Here is a 27,468-nt window from a genome sequence, read left to right as displayed (position 1 = left end):
CGTTTTTTGCTTTACAGGATCTGCAGATAACAGCTACCAAAATTTAGTTGCAGCATATATGCATATCTTTTGTCAAATTGTGTATATTTATGATTCTGCTCACACTCTGCTGTATATTTATGATGCACAACACACTGTGAACCAGATGCAGACATGTAAGGACAGCTGTCAGAGTGAAACAGTGCTGAACCTCAACAAGCAACATCTCAACAAATCGTTGCTATTTTTATTTCTCCAAAGCGGGAATTGAATCGTGATCCTATGGTTCCAAAATTGAAATACAGTGCAGTATACAACTCCACTGTCAGACCATAACAATTAAATTGTTCTGCTTACTAACGGCACTAATGTAGAATTCACGATTTCAATTCTGCGTTCACCTCTTTGGGTTACTTCGTGTCTTGAAGCTTTCCATAGTCTCAGAAAATGAGTTCTTATTTGAGTCCTTAGTGAAACAATATTTTCAGACCTTTAAAACTAAAGTAAAATGTCAAAACTAAACACTGGAGCATTGAGGCAACACCTCGGCATTAGCTGAAGTAAATGACGGTGTGTAATAGTCCACTTGCCTGCATAATCACATAATTATTCTAGCTCCAAGTTTTTTTTGCAGCGTCTTATGTTAATTTGACGCATAACCCGTTTTTTATTATAATGACTTAAGGTTCTAATGATGTGCTAACATAATTTAAGGGATTTTCCAACTTGGCTAAAATCCCCCCCCCCTTAAAATGTCCAGTGGTTTAAAAATTCCGTTTCAGTGTGACATCACTTTTGTTCCACTGGCGTTGCCCACTTGGCTCTGTTGCAAGGACCCCATGCGCTAGCTATTAAAATGCTACTGGAAGCCACATTTGTACGATTTGCAACGGATTCTGCCAATAAGTCCAGATGCTGACAAGGTGGTGTTTTCACTTGGGGGTGTTCCCATGAACAATTTTTAAATACAGTAGTTGCAGGCCGTGAATTACAAGACATGTTGTAAGAAATAGTTGACAGTGTTTTGGTAAATGTCGCTCAGAAAGAACACTGGATGTTGACTCTCAAGTTTCAAAGGCACTTCAGTAGCTAATGTCTCTCATCTTAAGCGAAATATTTAGTGGTGTCACAGAGCAGCAATGAAGGATGTCAGCCCATGTCAAATCTGCGATCTATAACACTGTATTGTCATTTTCATTCATTTTCATGGTGAAAAGATTGAACGAATCTTGACAATGTCATGTCACTTTGTGTGGGTGGCGTTTATTTTCATCTTCGCTCTCTATATGTACCGAAGTATTGGTTCCGCCCGGATACTGTGAAGTGGAAAAAGAAAGTCGGGTTGCTTCAATGCAGGAAACTGAGGCTGGCCTAAACGTGACACCTTTAAGATTGTTTTCACATGACTTGTTCGCTCTATGTCCAACTAAGTTCTCTGGCTCCATACAATGCTTGTATCTTAAATCCGTACTCATAAGTCAAAGCAAGAAATCAGCTGAATGTTGTCTGGAAAAACTCACAAGTTGGAACACTTGAAGGCACTATATCACAGGTGTCAAACTCAAGACCCGGGGGCCAGATACGGCCCGCCACATCATTTTATGTAGCCGGCGAAGACAAATTGTGCATCAAATTCGTGTGTCATGACTAGAATTGCAAATTGTCTTCACTTTTAAAAATATCATTTTTTTTTTGACCAGTTTTTACTCGTCTGATTTGAAAACGAGTTATTTGTCGGTTTGTTTTGTAGCTTATACTGTATATATATCAATGATTTGAGATAGTTGTATCTTCAATGAAACTGTTTCCACAAAGATGGAAAGAAGCAGACAATTGTCTCAAATGTGACCGAAATGAAATAAGGGGATCTCTCCTTCTCCGTGAATTGTCTGAAAATGACGGCTGAATAAAAGCAATTAATAGGCTTAGACATTTCTGATGGATTAGTCCTGTTGTAAAAAGCTCTCGCTCTTCATCTCGGCGACAATTCAATATGAGGAGAAATAAAGGCTGAAGATTTTTCATAAAGGGAATGAAAACCTTTCAGATACAAATACTCACTGACGTTATCTCAGGCAGGGAAAATGTTCTTCTTAGTCTTAAGAAGATGTGTTTTATCGGGTCTTTATGTTTGAGCTTGGACGATTGACAAGCTGTCGCAAAGCAATGTGCGATGATTACAGTGAACGTGTTTGTTTTTCCACAGAATCGGTTCTCAAAAGACATTCGCTGAACAAATTGTTGCATGCAGGCCATTCCCTGAAGTCTAGACTTCTAATAGCCTTGCCTCACATTGAATTGATCCAGTGGCTTTTAAACTTAACTTAGATTAAATGCTTGGATAGATCAGAAGGACAATAGAAAACATGTTTGTTGGGAAATATTTGTATTTGATCGCTTATGTTTGTTTTTTATTTTGCTTTCAGGATGACTGGGACTCAAGTGACTCGTCCGGCCGATACAGAGCTCGTAACTCTGATGACAAGACTCACAGTCTGGAAGATCTGCCACCTGGTAAGAATCTCATTTAGAATTCAGCATAATTATGCTAATATATTGTTTCTGGAAATGTACAAAAAGAGTGTTACACTCACGAGTATACAGACCACAGTGTGTTCTACCAGGATTCTCCAATTGGATGGAGGATTTAGAATTTTTTTTATTTTATCCAAATCTTTCCATAACTTTCTGTCAATTTTTTTTTTTAATTATAAAGCAGGGTCAAAAATAGAGAGGTCTTTTAAAAATACAACTTTGAACCCTTTTGCAAAAATTATTAATTTTATAAAATTAACACGGTATTTTGTGCATGTCTTGTGACAGCGTATCTAAACGTGGAATGTCTATTTACTCTTATTGCAGCAGTATCAAAGCAGATTTCCAAAAGTTGCTATGATTCTAAGTTGATTAATGGCACAGATAACATTTAATATTAACAATCGTAAAAGAAAATACTAAAAATTTCCCTTTCATCTTGTCCAGACTCCAAACATTTTTTTTAGGATTTTGAAACATGTTGTACAGTTTGTGCAAGCGTCAGAAAGTGTCCTGCTGCTTTCTCTAAATAAATCAAAATAAAGAGCGACATCCTTTGACATGCAGCAAGTTTATCCAGCTAACCCTGTGGTAACCTCAGGGGGGGAGGACCCTAAGTTTATCCATGTGGTCAAAAGTTTCATGGTGATGGATGACAGACCTATTTCCAAGATAATTTGCAGAATTTATGCCATAACAAAGGAATTCCATACAATATGAGTGATTAAAACAATTAAAAGAGGTTGTGGTACATGGATTTAGCAACTTGGCTGGCATGTAGTTTTATTTGATTTAGTAGTAAAAGCAGGCTGGGGGGGTAGTTGTAGTTTTACAACAGAACCTGGAAGACAGATGTAATCCAGCTGTCTAAACGTGTATGTACTACCTAGCGTGTTCTCACAAACCAAATCATTTCCTCCTGCTACAATATGCTCAAACATTCCGAGTTCTTGATCAGTGTTCCAGGCTTCCCAGCCCCTTTGACCGAAAAGCCAATTCAATGCACTCAGCAGTCTGACGGTTGAAATTCCATTGCAGTGTGACTGCAAACCCAACTATGCATCTCCACCCACCGTTTCCAGAAACAACACAAAAGCAGAGATTTAAAAAGTCATAGCTGAGCGACTTGTCATGTAGTTTTTGCCCGGAACAGTCGCCCCTCCCTCCCATGTGCATGCATCTGATTGATTCGTGACTGGAAATGGATTTTAATTTAAGTGGGGGGCTTTTTTAACTTCAGAGTGGCTTTATTCATCACCATGGCAGTCTAGCATAATAAACACTCGCACTTATTTTCCCCATTTTTTAGGACAATTAAAGAGTGGATAGAGTAAGAATGTGTTAGTCATTTAAAAAAATAAAAAAAATTTAAAAGCAAAGAGAGCAATAAGCATACATAGGTGGTCTTGGTAACTGCATTACCCTTTTTAAAAATCAAAAGAGTGGCACTTAATACATTTTGTGTTGAAATAAGTGAATATAAATTGACATTAGGAAAACGAACAGCTTTTAAGCAAATCTGTGAAAATGGAACCCCCTGCTGCTTTTTAAGCAGTCCCAGTCTGCCTTTTATTGATTCCTCATGGATTTCTCAATTCACTAGGAATTGCCTTAAGCAGAAGACCAGAAATGATTGTCATCACTGCTTGTTGAATATGTTCAGTATTTCTCCACCATAAACAAACAATCCCCCCCAAAGAATTCTTCATGTCGCTGTGTTTGAGTCAACACATATTTAAACAATTATTTGGAATTCGTGAGTATTGAGCTGGTATTGTCGCAATTTTATTTTTTTTATATAGTTGAGGTTATTGGTATTCTTATCAGGGAGTGAATCTAAAGCCACAGTGGTGTGCTGAGATAGCACGAATTGAGTGGGTTGGTGAAGTTCCACTGGATGCCTTTTGGAACAGCAACACGGGGGAGTCCTGTCTGCTCTGCACCATCAGTATGACAACACCAGAGCATCGTGGGATTTCCAGAAAAGACTGCAGCCAACGCAAACAGACACTCAGAAGAGGCTAAGAGTGGAAAGAGCTCAGTGAGCAAGAGGCCAAGGGAAAGATGTGCAGACTGCTCAATCTGTCCATTTTTCACCAGTGGAAAAAAAACCAAACATGCAAACCACAAGCCACTTCCATAGGGGGGTGCTCTCGAAAAGATGGCCGCAGGGAGTTTATTTTAATTGATATCACATGAATGAGATATCCTGTGGCCGAGGTTGTGGACATCTAATGGAGTGTGTCAGCCTTGAAAGAGAGGCTCTGTAGACTCACGACATCTTGTACAATTCACTTCAGTCTGCCTTTATTTACTTTGAAACGGTAAAACCTGATCTGGCTTGTGTTTGCACGTGGCTGTCTAAGCAGGATGTTGACAAACAATAAACAAAGAGAAGGAACATGACAGTCACTGTTAGGGATCTTCAATACCACTTTTCACAACATGCCACCAGTTCAAGCCTTCCACTTTTTTTTTTTTTTTTTTTTTTTATAAATGCATCTAACTTAGCTATTTTCAGTCTTGTCTAAAAAAAAAAAAAGTGAAAATTTGAGGCGGCATAATGTTTCGTAGCTGAATTTAAATGAGATCATCATTATTTCAGTCCACTAGTGAATATACATTTTTAGCACATAGGACACAATTAAGACATTAACCCCAGGTAGACTTAATTAAAGATGAAAGAAATTCAAATTATTTTGGAAACAAAATGAGACGAAACATTAACTAACGGCTGCCTTGGAGCCCCGATATCAGCAAGGACATCCTGACGTCTCCATCACGTCGCTTTCCACTCGGAGGCTGTGAGCTGCATCTAGTTAACATGCGAGACACACACACACACACACACACACACCGTCAAGTTAGACACATGCACAAGTTTCGGTTGTCGCCCACTATCCTCGTCAGCATTCCCTTCTCGCTTTGTCTGCCGCCTGTCACGGCACACACTCACCTCGGCTGACAGATAGTATAATCTCACACTGCCATACGCTTAACACAAGTCATTACCATTGCAGTGTCGTTCTGCTAATTAGCTGTGGTCTCATTAGAGTGTGTCTCAGTGGTTGTGATTAACTGAGAAATAAAACCCTTTTTCTCTGTAACCCAGGCAACGTCCTTTCGATTGTTTGCAGGTTTCTCGACTCACGCTTTAGTTGCCAGTGTTTTAGCTTTTTTTTTTCTCCCTTCTGTTTATAAGGACAAAATATTTCAGGGAAGCTCAGCAGCTTTTTTTTCCTAGACAGCCGTGAAGTGTTCTTGCATCAACCCTGCCGCTTGCATTTTAAATTCCAACTGATGTATAATCCCCACTCTAGCCGAGACACATTGGTGTCGGTTCGCAATCTTCGGAGGCTTTAATGATTTAGAAATGTTAAATTCATCAGACATACGTTTTGCCCTGAAGTATTTTAACTCTGACTTTAAAAGTCCGACATACCGACACTGCTTTTTTCTTTACAACTAACCTTAAAATGCGTAGAACTCCTGTTTCGATTGTACGTGAATAATTTGCTGTTGCAAGTTGTTCTTCAGACCACCCACTAGTTGAGACTGATCAACAATCCCTGAGCTGGTTGCTGCTGAGTTGTGTACCTCATTTACATCCAGGCAATTACTCAACAATAATTCCACACAATTGCCTGCCAGAATTTTCAATAATCACTATGCCAGTTATTATGCCTCGCTGTAAACCGGACCTTGTCAACGCACCCTATAGAGTAGCAATAAAGCAGTTGTTTATTCTGCTTATTATTTACATCTGTCTGTGTCTAGGTAAGGTCCGCTGGCAGGATTTCGACCAGGATCTATATGTTGGAGCCACCGTGGTCCGACCAGGCCAGGACCCGTACGCCAGAAACAAGTTCAACCAGGTGGAGAGCGATAAGCTCCGTATGGACAGAGCTGTGCCAGATACCAGACATGACCAGTATGTATTGTCACTTGGCAAACGTGCACACAAACCGTTTCATGTGTAACTACAGTATCCAATTCTTGTGTATGCCTGTTTGATAAGATCTGATGGAAACGCCTTCTATTGTTAAATGACACCAGGAAGTAGTTGCAAAGTCCAAACACGCTGTACAATGTCCACTTGTAAAAGCAAGGGGGAAAAAAAAATCCCCCAAAACTTGTGGAGCAGACAAACTTGATTGGTTTAATCAGCGGCGTGTGCCAAATGAGTTTGAATAAGACTCATCTATTCCGAACACAACCAAATCCCATTTATGTGGGGGTGTGCACACTTTCGCAGCCACATTTCAGTTGTTCATTTATACTTCCCTTCTCAAAAAATTCCACTTTTTCCTCAGTTGAGTTGTATAAATTAAATGAGGGGGCACTTTCGAACTCTTTTAAAGCAATTGGAAACCACACATGCCACCGTGTGTATTATATTGTGCGTCAATCGGTTAGTGACCGCTCATTACCTGTCATTATTCTGCCTTGGCTGAGGTTTTCTCCTTTCCTGGCTTTGCTTCAATTTGCTCTACAGACAGATGTTAGTTGTGCTCTTTAAATACATCTTTTTTTTTTTTTCTCTTTCCCAGTCCTGCTGTTGTCACACTGGAGGCAAAACCCCTCCTTGAAGTTGTTCCATTACAGCAAAAGGATTAGCATCTGTTTTATTGCTTCCCCATCCCATTGTACTTCATTTGATAATATTTTCCCGGTGACGCTGATCTTGCGTCTATAGCTCATTAAACAAACACTATGTGCTCTCTATGTTTGCTCTACGATGTCTATTCATCAGAAGGGTTTTATTTGAGCACTTTGAGTCCCTGCCATACGCAGAAACATTAGGAGTGCTTTGTCCGTGGTCAAGCTTCAGTTACGCGCTGACCGAACGTGAAGCCATTAGCCTACTAAAAGAGCACGGATGGATCTCGTATTGATTTTGCCGCGCTTTGTCAGTTTGCCAAGTGTGCAGCCGCTTTCGACGGTGAGAAAACAGACGACCTCAGCAAAGGGACTTGTTACTATTTTCAACACAGAATCCTCAAATGTTTGCGACCGTTTGTTTGTTGTCTCAGTGTGCGCATTTGTGTGTGTAGTTGCAGACATAAGCAATGGAAGTCCGACCTGCCAGCTTCGAGTGTGGTCATCACTTTTCACAATGAAGCCCGCTCCGCTCTGCTGCGCACCGTTGTCAGGTAGCCTACGGGAATGCTTTTTTTGTTCGAGTTCCACGTGAGCATACTGGGATCTAAATTCAGTCCTCCTCTCTTTCCCATTCTCGCTTCAGTGTATTGAAGAAAAGTCCTGCTCACTTGATCAAAGAGATCATCTTGGTTGATGACTACAGTGACAATCGTAAGTATTCCATGAATGCACACAACAGATGGGCCTAACATTATTCATTGATAATTTGATTCTGGCTGTGCCTAGAATGGAAATCATGACCACGATGACATGGGGCATAGCGAGAGTTTCCGCTTGCTGAGTTCAGAGTCTAAAAATGCAATTGTAAAAGCTGCAATGTCTTATTTTCACTCAGGGAAACAGCAACTCAAGACATGTTTAGATCTTTGCATGCGTGTGTGCGGCTTATCGGTAGCTAATGCTGGCTTCTAAAACTAATCTGCTGTAACACGCAACTTTTTGGCTTTGACCCATGGTTGGATTATGGCCAGGGCTTGAAAGTGGTAGCCCTTCTTCTAAGCCAGGGGTGTCAAACTCGTTTTTTTCGCGGGCCGCATTGTAGTCATAGGTTCTTTCGGAGGGCCATTATGACTGTCAACCCAAATAAATGTATGAGCACCTCATATTATAAAAGCTACCAAATAAACTGACAAATAACTCTTTTTTTAAATCAGACGAGTAAAAACTGGTCAAATATCTAAAAAAAAACCCGGATATTATTAAAAGTGAAGACAATTTGCAATTCTAGTAATGACACACGAATTTGATGCACAACTTACACATTAAATGATGTGGCGGGCCGTATCTGGCCCCCGGGTCTTGAGTTTGACACCTGTGTTGTAAGCCAAGCTGCCGTGCCAATCAATGACGGAAGAAAGTTGGTGTGGAAGCGGTATTATGTAAATTAGAAATGACAGATACACTTTAATTCTTTCATCATTTGTATACAAGCAATTAAAAAGTCAAATTTCCATAATATGTCGTCTTTAGCGATGAGCTTTGATGAACTAATGATTTTGGGTGTGGAGTTCTAGTAGAGTGCACTAATTGGCTGCAACGTAAAGATGCACTAATGATCTCCTATCAATTAATACAACTAGAACAACATGACAGCTACGCAAAATTGAGATTCAATCATGCACTGACACGAGCTTTGCACATCACATTGAAACAAGTATTTAAAAGACTTAACAATTGATGAATTGGTTTATGTCCGCCATCACTGGTCAAGGATGTTTTGTCAAATGTCCATCCCTACAAAACAACACAAGCGTTTCTGATTCCAGTGTATAAAAGAACTTTTGTAAATTTGTTGCAGCGGAGGACGGAGCGCTGCTGGGCAAGATCGAGAAAGTCCGCGTGCTGAGAAACGACCGCAGAGAAGGTAATTAGAGGAAGAGAAGAATGTTTTCATTTTTTTCCCCCCCCCCAAATCTTGGAACAACCTTCTGGGTGCCGCGCTCGCTTTGATATCGAGCGACAACCTACGGCTCAGGATAGAGACGTTCTGTTCTGGAGAAGTATTGCGCCTGTGGTTCTTTTTAACCAAGTTTTCTTTCAGGACTGATGCGCTCGAGGGTTCGTGGCGCAGATGCTGCCACAGCGCCAGTTCTCACCTTCCTGGACTCTCACTGTGAATGTAATGACCACTGGCTTGAGCCGCTGCTGGAGAGAGTAGCTGAGGTACGTGCGTACACACTCGAATACCAACCATGTGCTCAAGAGGAAATTCACACTCGAGCAAAGGAAATTGCTGGTTGGTCAGCCATTGAAGCACTAGGGAGTGGCTTTGTCCTAAGTATCCTCAAGCAAGCTACTGAGCCCCCAATTGCACCTGAAGCTGCAGCATTATTGTGTGAATATGTTTACAGTCCTTTCTTTAAATGTCAGTCCGCAACGCCATCCAAGATAATAATGCTTAGTTTTAACTGACAATCAAAAAGGGATTCATTGCACATAATATATATATATATATAATATAAAAAAAAAAAGCGTAATAATATTTCGCTCATATTACAATTTGGTGTTTGCGGCACAACTTGAGATCTAATTTTGAATGTAGTCATGCCAATTTCCCCCCCTCATGAATTCATTGTTATCCAGAAGCCTATTAAGAATTTCATTTGCAATGTCCTTGTTCTGTTTGGAAACAAAAGATGGTTACTTGTGAGTGCCATGCATTCCTTTCTTGATTACTTAAAACTCACTTATTCATTTTTCATTCCTCTCCTACTGGTATTATGATTTCACAAACTACTCTCAGTATGATGAAGTAACATTCTCTCTGTTACTAATCCAAACTACTACAACAATACTAAATAATATTTTCACGGGTACCAATTTCGACCTACTAAGCCGTACCAATACATACAGTATTGTAGCTTAAAAGCAAAGCGTGGGGAGTCTCCGATGTCGACTTGTATGAACACAGTCAATGTATGGGGCTATCGTTGCCAACAGCACCTGGAGTATCGACGAAAAAAATCTACTATAAAAGAAGCCTGCCCTCAATGAGCTAAAATTATTTCTTTGCTTTTATATTGTTGAAAGACTTGACATTTGCAAGTGGTGTTCAAGTGATAATCCACTTTTTTTATTGTTGGTTGAATGGGTGCAAAATCGTATCATTTGGCCTACTTTCAGGCAGCTGTCTCCACTTTTAGGAGAAAAAAAAAAAAATACACTCACCCTGCCACCAAACGCTCTCAAAATGTCACCAACACACTGGAATAATTTCAGGGTGGAAGTGTTTTTGTTTCCTTGCTGCCTCTCACTATTTTAAAAATACACAGCATCATAGCACTGCCAATTGCTTCATCACATAGTGTGCTTATTTATATCGGTGGAAAGGTTGTTTTTCTGTCCTTCTCTCAAAGAGGTCAGAGGTCATTGCATGCACCACCGAGCTGGCTGGCTGGCAGTCAGTGTCATGTTGAGCTAGCACGTGGCTTCAATAAGGTTTGGGCTCTCGTATCCTGTAGAGCAAACCGCTTCAGAATTGTTTGTGTTTATAGTATGTGATTTATTTTAATCGTTGATTTGTAGTGTTGTGCAAATTATTTTGCATAGAAAATGGGCTTAACTAAAAGTGAATTGAGCCTCATTAGAAATTAATTGGCTGTTTGAAGGGAGGTTATTAAGAAAAGGCATTACAAAAATGGTTTATTATAGAGCTAAATCATCATCCGAAGTAAATGTTCATGTTTTAAACAATTATATGAAAAATGTGTCTGTTAGATGGGCCTTGTTTTGTCTTACAAGTCGTAAAGGATTTTTTTCATCCCTTTAGTTACTGATTTATTCCCTTTCACAGAATATCCTCAATTATTTCCTTTAACAACATGAAAACATTACGTAACAAGGAGTCTCGCTCACGATGTTTAGTTTAAGGCTACCAACAAATTGAAATGGAATGAACTGTGTGCCTCTGCCTTATGCAACAAAGTCGTACGCCGTTTTTCTCAACGCAACGATTCATCAACTCAATTCCTCACAACTGACAAGAGTCTACACAGAATGACTCACGTGGGATCGTTTCTATTGTTCTCTGTCCACTTGTGCAACCATTGTGCAATGTTTGTTTATCTGCGGCGTGCATTGGTAAAGAAAATGTTACCTACTCACCAAAGAAAGAGTTTGTATTGATGATCATTGACATCCATCATTGTCTGTGAAGTACAGCCAGAATGTTGCAATCGTTTCCTCTCTCTCTCTCTCCCCTTTTTCCCAGGATAAGAGCAGAGTGGTTTCTCCCATCATTGATGTCATCAACATGGACAACTTTCAGTATGTGGGAGCCTCGGCTGATCTCAAAGGAGGTAGAGTACACGATTAGAGACGGGCGAGTGAGCGTGACCTCAATGAGGAAACATTTGATGCGTCGGATGTCGAGTGTACTTCAGTTGCGCCGATAACGGTACCTCAAAATGTTGTTCGACACACTTATTCTGCTGACGAAGGAAACGAAAAGAACTCGGAGGCTAAAAAAAAAGACGGCGAATTATTTTATAGTCAATTTATCGCAACTTAATGAATGCATTATATGCGTGTAGGTTTCGACTGGAATTTGGTGTTTAAATGGGATTACATGACGTTGGACCAGAGACGAGCAAGACAAGGCAACCCGATCGCTCCCATAAAGTAAGACTTAGAGACTTTCTGTATAACATTCTGATGACAAACTACTAAAATAATTTCTTTCCTTTGGTTGCCCCCCCCCCCCCCTTCCTTACAGGACTCCCATGATAGCAGGAGGCCTGTTTGTCATGGATAAGGAATACTTTGAGCTTTTGGGGAAATATGACATGATGATGGATGTATGGGGAGGAGAAAATCTGGGTGAGTGCAGCTAATGCTAATGTCAGTCTTCGACAGTTTAAGTGCAGCTTCAAGTCAATAGACTAATGAAGCTTGTGAAAACCTTTTGCCTGCTTTTTAGGACTGAGTTCTCTTACAAATGCTTTGGAGACAAAAGTATTGGGCCGTAGGTGAAATATTTTATGGGATAGGTCCCTCATTCGCAGCTGTTAAGGCTTCTGGGGAAGATTTTATACTGTTTGGTTCACATTTTCTTTTATAGTTCATTCCGAAGCATATTGCCATCAAGTCTTCCTCCCTTTTAATTTCTCTCAAATGAAGTTAGGAATTTGTCTGAAACGCACAGCTGTCAGACAGACGCATTCTCCTCTCATGGGATATTTAATGAAGTGAGATTGCCAATTCACACATTTATTTGATCACCTATTGAGATGAATAGAATGTCGGCGATGGAGCCTGACACTGCCGCAGCGCTGAAGACATTTATGAGGCGCTGATAGCTCAGGCAATATTCCACTGTTTGTTTATGGGCCCGCCTGTGCTGTGTTTTCAGAGATCTCATTTCGCGTGTGGCAGTGCGGCGGAAGTCTGGAAATCATCCCATGCAGCCGAGTCGGGCACGTTTTCAGGAAGCAACACCCTTATACCTTCCCTGGTGGTAGCGGGACTGTCTTTGCAAGGTGACACGCACACACACGGAGCTCCAACTACCAATTACAGCGCCTCCCTTTAATGACCGTCATTACGACCTTTTAGGCAGTCAACATTGTAGTGTCGGGGAGTGACTATTAGTCGTTAATGTTTAGCTGCCGAAGACCAACATTCAATTACACTCTTAATATTCACCGGTAACATGTTCACCCACCCACATTAGATAGTCGTTAAGATTTTCTCATCTCATTAGATGAGTGCAATGAATTGTGCAGCTAAGGCAGAGTCAGTGTGTTGCACACTATGCAAAGTGAGACTTTTTATCTTCCGTTCAGTTCGGCCTAGCTTGCTTCAAATTCAGCTACAGTACAAAAGGGTATTCAATATGTTTGTTGATTTTTTTCCCCTGATCAACTACCGTTTTTTCCATGTATAATGCGCCCCCATGTATAATACGCACCCTAAAAATGGCATGTCGATGCTGGAAAAAAGCCTGTACCCATGTATAATACGCACCCAAATTTTGACTCCTACTTAAGTCCGTAAACGTAAAATTATTTCAGAAAAAAGATCATCTTTGGGAACAACCGGTTGTTATTCTGCCGGTCAGCATCACTGCGCATGCGCTAGCAAACTCGATAGCGAAGAAATGTTTCGGATTTGTGTAGGGTACATTGTGACAGCAAACGAGCAGGTGATCGAGCAAGCGTCTGATACGAGAGCATTGTGTTCGTATGGAGCGTGTTTGAAGTGAACAGCAGAGAAGAAAGGAACAAGGCAAAGTGTTGTGAAATAAAATATTACCTGTAATACGCATTTAGGTAGAGAACTGAACTCTCGCTCTTTATATAGCTGACGTGTCAAAAAAAAAAAAAATAATAATAATTGTACCCATGTATAGTGCGCACCCCAGATTTTAGGACAATAAATTAGTTAAATTTTGCGCATTATACATGGAAAAAAATGGTAATTCATTCGTCATTCACGCTCTTGTACCGGAGCGGTTGTTCATATTCACACTCTGAAAGGTGCTCTCTTAAAAACAAGGGAGTTTTAGACAGCGAGTGTGAGAAGCTTCCCATCACACTCCCTGCAAGTTGTCTTAACACATTTTTTTTTTTTCTTTTACAGACTGTCAGGTTTAGTTGTCTCAGCCCCATTTCACCACATTTCTTTCCGCACCATGACTCCCGTAGCAAATGTTTTGGCAATTTAACATCTCACCGGGCGTCAATGAAAATCAGGGCCCATCATGTTTAACCTTCCTGTTGCCCTGCGTTGTCTCACAACTATCCTATGTTGTCCATGGTGGCCTGAGAAGAATAACAAACTATAGCTGTAGATGCAGTTTTTCTGTTGAGGCTGCTGAATCTTTTGGAGTAAGCGTTGTGGAAAAACAAATCCAAATAAAGTGCAGAGCACACGCCTAAGGTTAATCTAGTGATGCTCGCTTGTGAAAGTACAAGGGCTCATGCAATAATGAAATTGTGTGACACCATGCATGACGGGAAACCATTGCATATGAAATGGATCTCAAAAGGCCAGAGAAAAAGCAAATAATGAATCATTTGAGGCTCACTGAATTCAGTTTGCATATTATGCTCATGTTTTGCCTGATGTCATGCATAAGGTGGGTTGAAATAGGACGTTTTGGAGCTACATTTAGAGGTATATTTTGGTCACTTTGGTTGACGCACAGCATCTTAATTTTTAACGCCTTGATATTTTCAGCTACTGGTGTTAATCACTAGATAAATCCCGCAGATGTTATGGAAGTTATGAAAAATGACAGAGAGTATGGTGTAGCTCAGTCATCCCAATATGCCTGGCAGCTGTTTAACATTGATGAAAAGGCCAGACGCTCTCTTCGTGTCTGCTGGTGGCCACCAAAGGGAAGCCGCGAGACGGCCCGAGCTGATGACAGTATGCTTAATCTTCCGGTCGCACTCATAGCGAGATTGTGCTGGCATGTTGCAACGAGGCCAATCATTGGCCCAGAAATGCGGTTTCCATCATCTCCTCTGCTCGGATGCACATGTGTTAGGAGGAGCGTGTTCGGATATCATCTTTGGAAAAAAATCACATCATGCATGAAGTTATCCTCAAATGAACTCCTGTTTAAATATTAAAGTGCATCTGGTGTGGCCCCTCCAGACGTAGAGAATCCTAAGTGACTTGCATTCACTATGGCCGTACTTGAAAAAAGTGTCAGATGGTGGCTTGAAATCCTTTACTTCCATGCAAACCACATTTTGCCTCTCCGTGTTACTTTAGTGCCCTTCAAAAATCTATAGCTATGTATATAGGTCTTTAATCAGAACTAATGGCGACACAAGGGGATATCCAATAATGCCGGTTTATTTATTATTCCTTCTGTAATCATGAGATGAAAGCCAGACTTGGAATTTTGTAGCATAGGCTGTAAAACGAAATGACCATATGTATCATCCACAGTGTAGCTCTGCTGCCATTACTGTGGATCCGGCTGACTCAGTGTTTAACAGCTGTCTGTGACATCATTAGAAAAGAATGTAAATATAGCAAAAGAGCTCCAGGCTGCGAGTCAACACTTTGCTTTGCTTGGCAACCTACGCTAGAGCGGTAACTCGAGAAATAAACGCACGACCCCACTTGACTGTCCAAACAGAGGAATGCTGCCCTTGGATGTTCTGTTAAGATGCATACATAAAACAATCAGTCAACGTTTTTTAATCTTCTTTTTCTCTTTGGTTCTTTCTCGCCATCTCAGGAACACCAGGAGAGCTGCTGAAGTGTGGATGGACGAGTTCAAAAACTTCTACTACGCCGCCGTTCCCTCGGCAAGAAATGTGCCCTATGGAAAGTAAGAGCGCGTCACATTCTTGTCATGTGACACACATCACCTTTTTAAAGCGGAATACTAATTAGCACCACTACCTTTGCACATTTGTGCGGCGGCCGACAGAGTTGAATTGCTCTTGGGAAGTGTGCTAATTTTATTTCAAAGCCTGATGAAAATAGGAGATCGATTTTTAGGTGCAAGCTTACTGGAATTAAACAACATTGCCCATTTTTGCCAGTTGATGGTGCAAGTGAAATGTCACTCCAGTGTGTGACCGTACAGAGCCATCCACATGTCGCTAGCACAAAAGTGTCACACTGCCACCATGGGAGATTGGGGAAAAAAAAAAACACCTTCAGCCTTAGCTTGTACGTTATATTAATTTGGGTCACCAAGATCAGAACTGAGACAGTGCGTTAATGACTTGTACATTGTGACGCCTAAATTTGTATTTAATTTTCTAGTAGAAAAGTCAATTAGCGGTCAAATCCCATGTCCAATTTAGTCCAAAATTGGACTGTCAAATATTTGTTCTAAAAACATTTCTCTTTGCTACATTTTATTGACTTGTATCCCAAAAAAAAAGTTCTTTATCTGATTTTGATCCGATTAAGATCCTAAAATGTAAACATTCACATGAACTCACATTAAGTTGCAATGTTTTTTTTTTGTCTCCCCATGCTCAATCCGCTCATTCCTAATCATAATAATTTTAGGGGCAATTCTTATGATTGCGTTTGTGGGTCAGCCAATTTACACAGCAAAACTCCTCCAGAGAGAAATATTTTGTGACGTTTTCGGAACATTGTTGTCATATCTCCCCCGTTTTATGCTCGTTTCCTCTGCTGCAGTCACGCCGTGGGGCCTCTCTCGTCCTTCTCATCACTTATATAATTGAATCCGTTTTCACCGTGAGTGACAAGCCTCTCATCCTCTCTGCTTGTCTCCCTCAGCATCCAGAGTCGTTTAGATATGAAGAAGCGTTTAGCCTGTAAGCCCTTTAAATGGTACCTGGAGAATGTCTACCCTGAGCTGCGGTAAGATGATGACTGTATTTCATTTGATATGCATAAATGTGTCCTACGGCGTTTAATAACTGTACGTCAGTCACCCACGACCTCGCAGTTCATGGTTTGTGCTTCCGCTCATTACTTCAACTCCATTTAAATATTTGTGCTTGTGTGACTAGTGTCCCAGACCACCAAGACATTGCATTCGGGGCCTTGCAGCAGGGAGGAAACTGCCTCGACACGCTCGGACATTTTGCCGACGGCGTGGTGGGCGTTTACGAGTGCCACAACGCTGGCGGAAACCAGGTAGCGTTACCACGGCAACACACGCAGGTCAGCATGACTAAACTTAATAATTTAGAGTCACCTGGGGGTCAAACGGTAGCACTGGCGCTTAGAGAAAGGTTTGAAGTGAGTGATCGTCCCTTTTCTGTAATAAATGTCAACGTCATTTGTTGGTTTTGCTTTTTTTTTTTAGCATGCAGTATTTTGAGCGTTGTCATTACACACTGCCGTACAGAAATCCCAATTTTTGAATGACACCGTACGAAATGATCAATACGATCGGTTGTAATTTGCAGTGGTATTGAAGTGCATTTCGTCACCACCACATATCATGAAGTGCAATTTTGCACTACTGCAAACGATATCTACCGTAATATGAGCCAAGCACTCCAATTAAAGAGCTCCCACACATCCACTCCACCACCCAGTCATTAACCCATTTCAATTTCATCAACTTTAAATATGCACCATTTTGCACACTTGTGACCTATTTATTGCATTTTGATTTTACATTTCATTCGGTAGCCCGCGGCTACATGAGATGCTGACGATTAATGCCCTTCTTTTTCCTCCACTTTTTAATCGTATGAAATGAATATCGTTACTCTCTAACAGAGGTATTACGTTGTGGTGGATCTCATAAAATTGTTAATGTTGCCCGTGAGCTAGAGGGATAATTTCATAATGCAATACTGACTCAACCTTTGTAGTATTATTCTCTTTTCAATGCCTTGGCTTCATAATTAGAGTTGGCGATGGCAGCAATTATTTTAAGTGGGAGGAGAATGCGTCATTTTCTCATCGTGTTGATTATGACTGTAATTAAATAAGCAATTAATAAGAGAGTGTATTTTTTTTTTTTTTGTTTGGTGAAAGGAGTGGGCCCTGACGAAAGATAAATCAGTCAAACACATGGACTTGTGTCTGACAGTGGTGGAAAGAACGGCCGGCTCCCTCATCAAACTGCAAGGCTGTCGAGACAATGACAGCAGACAGGTATACTGGCGCCGAAATGTTACAACACATCCCAAAAAAGATAAAAGCCACTACCGACGGGGCGAATGAATCATTCATTGTGTAATTATGTTGAACTAAATATGACGTTCAGCAAATCATTTTTGGCTCATCTGTAAAATTCTAATGTGATAGCCTTTGCATCTTCGGTTAAAGAACACCCTGCACTTTCTCTGCCTTGTATGAACAGAAGTGGGAGCAAATTGAGTCCAACTCGAAGCTTCGTCACGTGGGCAGTAACCTGTGTCTTGACAGCCGCAGTGCCCGCATGGGTGGGCTCACTGTGGAGGTGTGCAGCCCCAACCTGAGCCAGCAGTGGAAGTTCACCCTGAATTTACAATCCTAGGGGACAACATGGCCGCCACTAGACATCGCCACGATGCTCTGCTAAGAGCATTACACACCAACAAACTTTACGATGAAGTAAATGTCAACTGGAGGAGAAAGACAAACATGATGGACGGATGAATGGGTCCATCTTACTCCTCCTCAGGGGTATGAGGTCATTTCTACACCACCACTCCACCCCCTCCTCCGACATAAAGACTGGCGGAGGGCCTTGTAGACCTTAAACAGGAAACTGACCATATTTAGTGGGAGGAACAGTGCTGGTGACACTGATGAGGGTAATGACGATGATGAGCAGGATAAAAGTGAAGGCTTTCCATCCAACTACTACATACCTCAGTGTTTTTCTCATTGATGGTTCGGGAGGCAAAATAACGTGGATTCTTCGAGTCGTTTGTTGTCTTGAATGCTGGTGGAAATCAACTTGAGTGTTTTTATTTCGTAATTATTTTCTTTGGAATATTTTAAATACTGTTAATTTGTGGAGGTTTGCAGGAGCTTTTCTTTTTTTCTTTTTGAAAACAAAAACAAGATTTTCCAAACCGAGCCAGAACTATTGATTTGGAGGAAAACAACGTTGAATATTTTTTCCCCCCCCGTATATTGAAACTTTTCGGTTTACAGGATCAGCAGAGATGAGGTGGATGGAATTATTTTTTTTTTCTTCTATTCTTTTTTTTTTCCTCCCGCAAAAGTTGAAGAGAAGATTTCCCCACAACACGCAACAAAGCTCTGGAGGAATTCTCCGAGAATATGGAGTTGAGGAAATCTGCTCTCCTCAGGCTGTAGCACTGGCTGCTGCACTTTAGTATCATTCGTTTTTGTCTTTAAAGCAGCAACACACCACGAAGCTCTTAGCAGCCTTTTTTGTTTACTTTCTCTCATAAGCAAATTGGGGAAAAAACTGCAAGGACAATGAACACTAGAGGATTGATGTATTTTCTTTACTCTTGCTGCTCTTCGGCTACTCCCTCGGGAGCGCCTCCGTTTTATACAATGTCTGTTTGCATTGTGATTTTATTTTGCCCAGCACATCAGAGTGAGTTTGTGTTATTTACTGTTGCCGCGGTTTCTCCCAAGAGGCAATGGGAATAAATAGTGCAACTTGTATTATCACCACCAACTCTTATTAGTTTCTCAAGGGTAGCTCTGACCTGAAGCGCCACACTTGGTAAAATGTGTTTGTCCAATTGATATATTGTATCCCACAGGCACAGGGGAAACTAAACCACAACTGCAGCTGCATAAATATGAAGTGGAAGGAACACAGGTTAAATGATTATTTGGGTCTTGTTCAAATTCTCTTTGTGGCAGTACTGTCACTCAGTGATTGAATACATGCGACTAACGTTTTGGGTGAAGTTATTACAAATCTGATTCAGTGTTATTAAAAAGAATGAATGGTTTAAGTTAGCCTGACTGTTAATAGAACCTTTGTCCAATTATTGTTTATGGTACATAAAATATTATTGCTGTCCGATGGCACCACGAAGCATTAAATTAAGAACACAAATAACGACTGAAGCACCAGAAGTAAATGCAATACTGTGTTTTCTGGTTAATGTTTTTAAATGAATTGTACATTGAAATAGTGCATTGTTAAAGGCGTTTTTTTGTTGTTGCAAAAACGACGCTCCCCAGAAAAGTGGGAATGTTGGGCTCTAGCTAACCTCATTGGTTCGATAGTGCCACACTTTAGGGTGCATGCAGGAGAAGAATCTTTTGAATGTCATCTAAAAACTATTAAGTCAATTCACATGGTTGCCCTCAGACAGCAATGCTTGTGTATCATAAACAATTATCTGCAAAAGCTGCAATAGTACATCTACATTCACAAATAATGAAACCAAAAAGATTTTTTTTAATACTATTTAATTTCTTTGGCTTCCTCTCCACCCATGCTTTCTTTCCTTTTTTTTATTTTTTTTATATGACTTTTTCCAAATGGCAGTTTTGTCTGTTGTCCGTCTTGGGCCATTTTTACTCCGTGTCTTTTCCTTTGTCTTAAACTAAAGTTGAAGCCACCAGGCTGACACTGCAGCTACTCGCAGAGCCTATCCTGACACTTGATAGGCTTCTGCGCTGGACTGCCAGTACCTGTGAGTGCCGGGGCAGATACAGAACTTGGTTTTGAGGAGAGAGAGAGAGAGCCCTGTTTCCATGGTCACTGTACTGTACTACTCAGAAGACCCAAATGTTTGTTAGTTTGGAAGTTTGAAACTCAGATGATGTTTTGAGGGAGCTATTGTGTTTGGATAGATGCAAAACAAAGGTAAATTTGTTTCGATTTAGAATTTAAGAATCAGCATTCTAGACTACCAGTGGGGTCAAATACTCTAAGGCAGTCACTATTCATTATTGTGTTGTCTTGGCACCTCCTAACAAAAGATTATAAAACAAAGTGTAGCTTTTATGTTGCCAGTTTTCATTATTGTGCAGCTTTCTTCAAGTTACATTTATAATTCTTCCAAGTGTTGTACTGACTGCATAGAATCCAATTTACTAAAGATAGAAAGATGTTTGTTTAGTGTAGAGCGCCCTCTACTGTCACTTTGTAGCAACTAAGTTAAAAATGACATTCTCTAAACCGGGTGAGGAACCTGCATCCCGTGGGCCATGGACGGCCCCCGGGAGGTATAATTTGGTGTTATGCACTTCTAAAAACATGTTTGATTGCCTCATATTTTGTCATAAAAATAATATTGTCCTCTGAGGATTTTTTCCCCCTAAACTGAAATGGGCCTTGTCAAGAAAATGGTTCCCTGCCCTATTATGAGCGACCAAAGAGTTTCAGGCGTCATTATTATTAGCTGTTGCTTTTATGAACTGTTCATCCAGTTGGAACCAAACTGCACATATCTAAGTTACCATGGCAACACAGTCACCTATTCTTTTTGAACCAGAACCATTTAATCCAATGCCGTTTCTTTAAAAAGACAACACAATCCCATTGATTGGATGATTGAATGTTTACATCTTTAGCACACCGTGCCAACGTTTCTCCCTGTTTTTTTTTGTTTTTTTTTTAAAGAGAGAACAGTATGTTTTTCACAGGGTATATACAGCTCAGCTTTCTGATTTAATGTCTTAACATTTGTGACAAGGACATCCAAAGCATGTTTGAAATGATTCATAGTTGAATTTAATTTTGTGGACAAAAGAAAGGTGTAAAACTCAAGTTCCAGATTCATTTGTCATTTTGATTCCTATCATTATTGCGAAAGCCTACTTTAGATTAGCATCCATTTTACGTTCGTAGTCTTTAGGTATTAAAATGTGAATTTGGGTCAGAATGTGTCACAAGTCTCAACAACTGATGATGACAAAAAATCAAAGGACGTGAACTTCATACTTAATGCTTTGTGGCCCGTGTGCAAAAGTGTATATTTTTGTATATAGTACCTACATCCAAATGTGTGTACATTATGTACAGAAATGAACAGTGTATTCAGCCCCAGGTTGCTAGCAGGTTTTGTTTTTGTCACACTGTGCAGCGCTTTTAACTGTTCCCTCTTTTATAGACACTGCAAACTTTGAATGAAGAGAAATGATTAACTTAAATAAATGCATTTATATAGAAAAAATTAACAAACTCAAGTATTTTGGTGTGCTTTGGCATGACACTAATTTCTACTGGTTTGTTTTACTGGGTCTCGAGATTCGGGCTGACCCATCATTAATGCATTGGTTGCTGTGCCATTTCTGTATTGACTTCATCCTATTTTTTTGTCGTTTATTTCTTTGTTATATTAAGCACTCAAAGACAAGTTCAGTGTATTGGAATTCAAATAGGAGACAACGTCAACATTTAAAGGACTGTAATGAAGGAATTCCATTGTCTCTGATGAGGCTGCAGGGCCTAGTCCATGCATTCCCTACAATTGAACTAATTCTAGCCTCAGGCGCAAAATTCTGAATATTGCAACCTGCAGAGTCCAGCCGGGAACAGGACTCGGCCCGTTCCTCTTCATATGGATCATTTTCATCTAATTTGATGAATAACGACACAGGCAATTGAAAATATGTATTTTGTCCTATTTAGCATTACTTATGCCACCTTTATCATATACAGTATTTGCCATGCTGAAACAGGCATGCTTGAAATCCTATTTTCAAAAAGCTAGTGATTTGACATTTTAGGCCATAATCATAAAGACAATCAAGAGATTGGCACTCCAATGGAAAGTTCGTCTGTTCTGTTTTATATATCATTGGCACCTCGTTTAATGTGCCTTTTTTTGGGGTGGCTGCACTTTGAATAGAGTAAAAGTAATACTGTTGTCTATTGTCATCTGTCCACCAGGGGGGCGGGGGTGAGCGCAGCACACGTAATGCGCCGTAGAAGAAGAAGAAGCTTTACCACAAACCTGGAGCTGATCCCAGTAGAGTCAGTCACAGGGAGTACACACTGGTAGAGCTTCCAGGGAACCATGAAGAACGAAGGCATAGAAGGGACGGAGCTGTTCGTTAGCCCTGACACGGGCCGAGGTCTGCGGGCATTGAGACACTTCGCGGTGGGGGAGTTGGTGTTCGCCTGTCCAGCTTACTCGTACGTGCTGACTGAGAGTGAGCGAGGAGCGCACTGCGAGCACTGTTTCACCAGGTAAAAATGAATCATCGAATCAGCGTTTATTGTCATTTTCTGGGGGGAATAATTATTTAAAATGGATCCCCTTGTCAAAAGTTATCCATGTGTTCATTTCAACGTAGGCTAGGTTACCGTTTAAACCTCTGGACGCCCACCTAGCTCAATTAAATGGGTCAGTGCGCAACATTCATCACTGCAGATATTATTGGACGCACGCGTGGTTTGTACAATAAATTCCGTTCAGACTTAAGCTGACCTGACTTACACAAGCTCATTCATTCGGCCCAAATCAATCTTTTCTAGCAACTTATTGGTTCCCATTGTGCTCACTGATCTCTTGTAAAAAGTTATTTGAGCAAGAATTGGCTATTATTAGGCTATGAAATTGTTAATTTTCTTGTACACCTTGTACAAATCAAGTCTGGTGACTAATTTAATTCAAAAAAAAAAAAGTGTGTATTTTGAGCAAAAACAGAGGGCAACGTATACATTTTAGTTACACAGTATTGTCTTTCATTTAAATCCTCTTACTGCTTCCCACACATACATGACGCACACATGCTCCATTAATTTTTATGGAGCAGTGAAAGGTTACAGTGCTAAATATAGCTGCCCATGCCTCCCAGTAGTGGAGGAGAAGAGAAGGCCAGGCCAGGGGTGTGTTGCACATTTTTGTCATTCTATTCACTTGAAATAATTAACAACAAAATCCCTAGAGAGTTGAGATGCAAAAGAAAGGTTTTAAAGAGAGGTGTGTGTTTGTTTTTTTTACAGAAAAGAAGACCTTTTTAAATGTGGCAAATGTAAACAGGCCTACTATTGCGACATTGACTGCCAGGTAACCCCCTGCACATATATTTCATGTGTCTTATCGTGGAGTTGCTTATTGTATTTGTGTATGCACGCAGAGAGGGGATTGGCCCATGCACAAGCTGGAGTGTGTTGCCATGTGTGCCTACGGGGAAAACTGGTGTCCCTCAGAGACGGTCAGACTGGTAGCCCGAATCATTGTGAAACAGGTAGAGTGAAAATTAGCGTCTCACTACCAAGATACGTAATAGGTTAGGGTATGAAAAAGCCAACATGGCCGCCGACAGTATGCTGTTCCAAACAGCTGCATGTCATTGGAAATGTTTTGATGAAAAGAGTTGACAGCGAAATAATATAATTGTTTTTTTTTTTTAATTCATGTATAGAGAGTCACGACAGAGCGCACACCGTCAGAAAGATTACTGCTGCTCAAAGAGTTTGAAGCACGTGAGTATGGTTGTGCATGTCTGAAAACATTGCCGTATGAACCCACCACTATGCAGAGTTTCCCCCCAAAAAATTGGGTCATTTTTTTGTGTAATCCTGCTCACAATCCAACCCACAATAGAGATAGCTGTACCTCTCGCCCTTGCACTCCTGAGCTTAGTGTAAGTAATTCAATGAGAATATTAAACATACACCAATTCTCCATAACCTACTTACCTTCTGCCAATCGTGTTCTTAGTTACATCTACAAGCAGTTTTAGTTACAGTTAAATTGTGTTAGCGGTGTCTCGAGACTATTCGAGACTCCACTGTAGCCTCCGGGTCTTGTTCTCTCACTTTGTTTCACTCCAAATGTGCTGCATATTGGGACTTCAATCCCAAGACTCCCAATGGTGTAATTTCATGTTCTCTGCAAAGCCATACTTGTACTGTGGCTTCCTGTGAGGTGATGGCTCATGATGTTGTTAAATATCCGCTCGCACTGTTATGTTTGTATGCTTATACACAGTATGTTGGAGGTTCATTTGTAGCTGCAATTTTCTTCCTCTTTCCTTTCTTTCCCAGATTTAGACAAAATGGACAGCGAGAAGGATGAAATGAACCAGACAGACATCGCGGCCCTGCATCACTTTTACGGCAAACACATCAGCAATATCCCGGACAACCAGGCGCTCACTGAGCTCTTTGCTCAGGTTTGTTGCCTCGTTTACTCGTGCATGGAGTATATTGTAAACATTGCATTTCTAAATGAATTCGATTAATGACCTAAAACAGAAAGGGATTTTATGCTGCTTTTTTTGAATCCATCTTGCGTCAAGTAATATGATTTGGCGCTATTGTATTGTTGTTGATGCTTTGTGTGTAGGTGAATTGCAATGGCTTCACAATAGAGGATGAGGAGCTCTCACATTTGGGATCAGCTGTTTTTCCAGAGTAAGTACGCTAATTTCATGCTACACATGCAAATAAAAGTGCAGGACTTGTTCCATATTTGGCAACAGAGCTTGACAGCTTAAAAAAAAAAAAAAAGAGATGGTTCTGTGTTAAATCAAGTAGTCGGCCTTCCTTGGCTATTCTCCGCTGAATGTCCTGATGCGATTCCTCCCAGTGTAGCACTGATGAACCACAGCTGCAGCCCAAATGTCATTGTCACCTACAAGGGCACCGTGGCAGAAGTAAGAGCTGTCAAGGAGATCAGCCCCAGAGAGGAGGCAAGCATCTACTCACAGGCGTACTCCATCACATCTAGCCAGAATGCAGTTCATTTCGCATTGACTGCTGTTTATTGTCTTTCCTTAGGTCTTTAACAGTTACATCGACTTGCTCTACCCCACAGAGGACCGAAAGGAAAGGTTGTTGGATTCCTACTTTTTCACGTGCCAGTGTACAGAGTGCACAACGGAGTCAAAGGTACGAGTGTCTGCCCACATTACGGATATCAAAACTCCACACAACCTTGTTTAAATAAGGTTTTGGATATTTACAACAACAACAAAAAAAGACACCCAGATAGATCGTTTGAATTTTTTTCTCCCCACCATTAAGGGGTATGATATAAAGTCTTGTTGTGCTCTCTCTTGCTTCATAGGACAAAGAGAAGATGGAAATCCGCAAGATGAGCTCCGGAGCACCCGAGCCAGAAGAAATCCGAGCCATGGTCCGATACGCCAAAAATGTCATTGAGGAGTTCAGGAGAGCAAAACATTACAAGAATATCCTTTTCCTTCATCGTCACATTTTTCCATTTTGTTCGCTTAACTTCACTCGTGACTCCTTGACTTTCTGGCATGCCCGAGCGAGTTGCTGGAGATGTGTGAACTCAGCCAGGAGAAAATGGGCACCATATTTGCAGACACCAACGTCTACATGCTGCACATGATGTATCAGGCCATGGGCGTCTGCCTCTACATGCAGGACTGGGACGGAGCCATGAACTACGGAGAGAAGATCATACACCCATACAGGTAGAACCACTTGCTTAATCATTTTGGATATTTGTACTGAGAGCTGCTTACTGAGTTCGCTTCAAAAGGGCAGAGCTTGGTCTGCACTGTACCGCAATGTTTGTGAAAATCTTGCTATCAAACCGCTGAAGGCAGATCTCATCAGATACCGCCAGTGTACCTAATGATAGTGGACAGTAATTTGATAGCGTTTACTCTCTGCAGCGTGCACTACCCGGGCCTACTCTCTGAACGTGGCGTCCATGTATCTGAAGCTGGGTCGCTTGTATTTGGGGCTGGAGAAGAAGACACAAGGAGTCAAAGCTCTGAAGAAGGTATTAGAACAAACTCCGGGGCTGGTGTTGCACTGCGTTTGAATAAATGGCGGAAGTTTAAAAGCAACATGTGAATGTCATGTTTTCATGTGTGCAGGCACTGGCCATTATGGAGGTGGCTCATGGGAAAGATCACCAGTATGTTGCAGAGGTCAAACGGGAACTCGAGGAGCAGAAATGAAAAGGGAATCGAGAAATGAGGAGAGTAAAGCACACAACCTGACTGCATGGTATGCGTCTTTTTTTTTTTTTCTTTCCCAACATCGCCTTTGGAAACGATTTGCTATCATCTCTGAATTTTGTATGAGGATGACCACAAGCGACTTCATCAGCTGTCTTGTCACTGGCACACTTAAAAGGAGAATGATTTCCAAAGATTTTATTTTTTGGTCTGTCATGGGCCATTTTTTGTGGCTTTATTTCAGTCAAGAGAGGATTTTTTTGACTCCCCTTGGTCAAAACAGACGTCTCTTGTTACACAATCCTGATTTTTCTTGTGAGTGGCTGAACTATGCGCCAACTGCAGCAGATGCGCAATTACATATTTCACATCTTTCAAAAAAATTATCAATTACCAAGCATGCGTGTGTCTTGCTTGTTTAAATTATTTGGAATTTAACGACTGAGCATACAGCGTCGGGGACTGTAGCAACAAAAGAGAAAATGCAAACAATTGTTCTTGTGTCAATACGTGTTTGGCTTGTGTCTGTCATGTTTGACTTGACTTTAAAAAAAAAAGAATTGCAAGTTTTATAAGTTGTCGATGTTATTGGTGTTGTCTTTTTTTGTAAGATGAGGCTTGTTGACCAAAACCACCATGGGCTTCAGTGAACTATCTGCCCTGATCAAGCACAACATACCTGGTACACCTGCACTACATCATGACAGGAAACACTCCTACATATGTTGAATAGAACATGTTAATTCAAACTGAGCTTCATCTTTGTACAGTCAATATTTTCTGATACTGCTGTTGGAAGTGATCCTAATGAAATGTCCTTTGAGGGAATATTTACAGTAGATATGTCGAATATATGCATGGTATGTCTTTTTGCACTCACAAACTGCACCTGTCTAGGCTACTTTGTCAAGCCACAACAAACAGTATTTAATGATTCATGATTATTTTTGTCTATCTTAATATTTTTTTAAGCCAAGTATTGGGGCCGGGTGCCATTTGTTGTAGTCAGCTTTTGTTTGCATTTTAACAATTGCGTTGAGCTCTTGGCTTGGAATGGAAGCT

The 27,468-nt window shown here is 40.8% G+C and overlaps 2 protein-coding genes across 2 annotated transcripts in view; both read left to right on the top strand.

Annotated features, from left to right (window-relative positions):
* The window catches only part of galnt2 (UDP-N-acetyl-alpha-D-galactosamine:polypeptide N-acetylgalactosaminyltransferase 2), a 34,932-nt gene extending 13,510 nt beyond the window's left edge, over window positions 1-21,422 (top strand). The window contains exons 2-16 of the mRNA XM_037248445.1: window positions 2,406-2,493; window positions 6,292-6,445; window positions 7,569-7,667; window positions 7,760-7,827; window positions 8,975-9,040; window positions 9,218-9,339; window positions 11,387-11,474; window positions 11,709-11,796; window positions 11,891-11,994; window positions 12,527-12,653; window positions 15,374-15,466; window positions 16,399-16,482; window positions 16,635-16,761; window positions 17,617-17,736; window positions 17,945-21,422. Of these exons, the coding sequence (XP_037104340.1) occupies window positions 2,406-2,493; window positions 6,292-6,445; window positions 7,569-7,667; window positions 7,760-7,827; window positions 8,975-9,040; window positions 9,218-9,339; window positions 11,387-11,474; window positions 11,709-11,796; window positions 11,891-11,994; window positions 12,527-12,653; window positions 15,374-15,466; window positions 16,399-16,482; window positions 16,635-16,761; window positions 17,617-17,736; window positions 17,945-18,100 (1,584 nt within the window). The 3' untranslated portion in view covers window positions 18,101-21,422. The remainder of the gene's footprint in view (window positions 1-2,405; window positions 2,494-6,291; window positions 6,446-7,568; window positions 7,668-7,759; window positions 7,828-8,974; window positions 9,041-9,217; window positions 9,340-11,386; window positions 11,475-11,708; window positions 11,797-11,890; window positions 11,995-12,526; window positions 12,654-15,373; window positions 15,467-16,398; window positions 16,483-16,634; window positions 16,762-17,616; window positions 17,737-17,944) is intronic.
* Window positions 21,423-22,429: 1,007 nt separating this feature from the next.
* On the top strand, window positions 22,430-26,477 carry smyd2a (SET and MYND domain containing 2a). The gene is given in 13 exon segments (XM_037248446.1): window positions 22,430-22,705; window positions 23,465-23,528; window positions 23,599-23,709; window positions 23,887-23,947; window positions 24,512-24,639; window positions 24,813-24,880; window positions 25,056-25,158; window positions 25,247-25,357; window positions 25,536-25,659; window positions 25,737-25,911; window positions 26,116-26,128; window positions 26,130-26,225; window positions 26,323-26,477. Coding segments are annotated over 13 exon segments (1,311 nt in total). The 5' UTR covers window positions 22,430-22,532; the 3' UTR covers window positions 26,407-26,477.
* Window positions 26,478-27,468: the final 991 nt, after the last annotated feature.

The sequence above is a fragment of the Syngnathus acus genome, chromosome 3 (genome assembly GCF_901709675.1).
Source record: "Syngnathus acus chromosome 3, fSynAcu1.2, whole genome shotgun sequence".
Lineage (NCBI taxonomy): Eukaryota > Metazoa > Chordata > Actinopteri > Syngnathiformes > Syngnathidae > Syngnathus > Syngnathus acus.
This window is presented reverse-complemented; position numbering and strand designations above follow the sequence as displayed.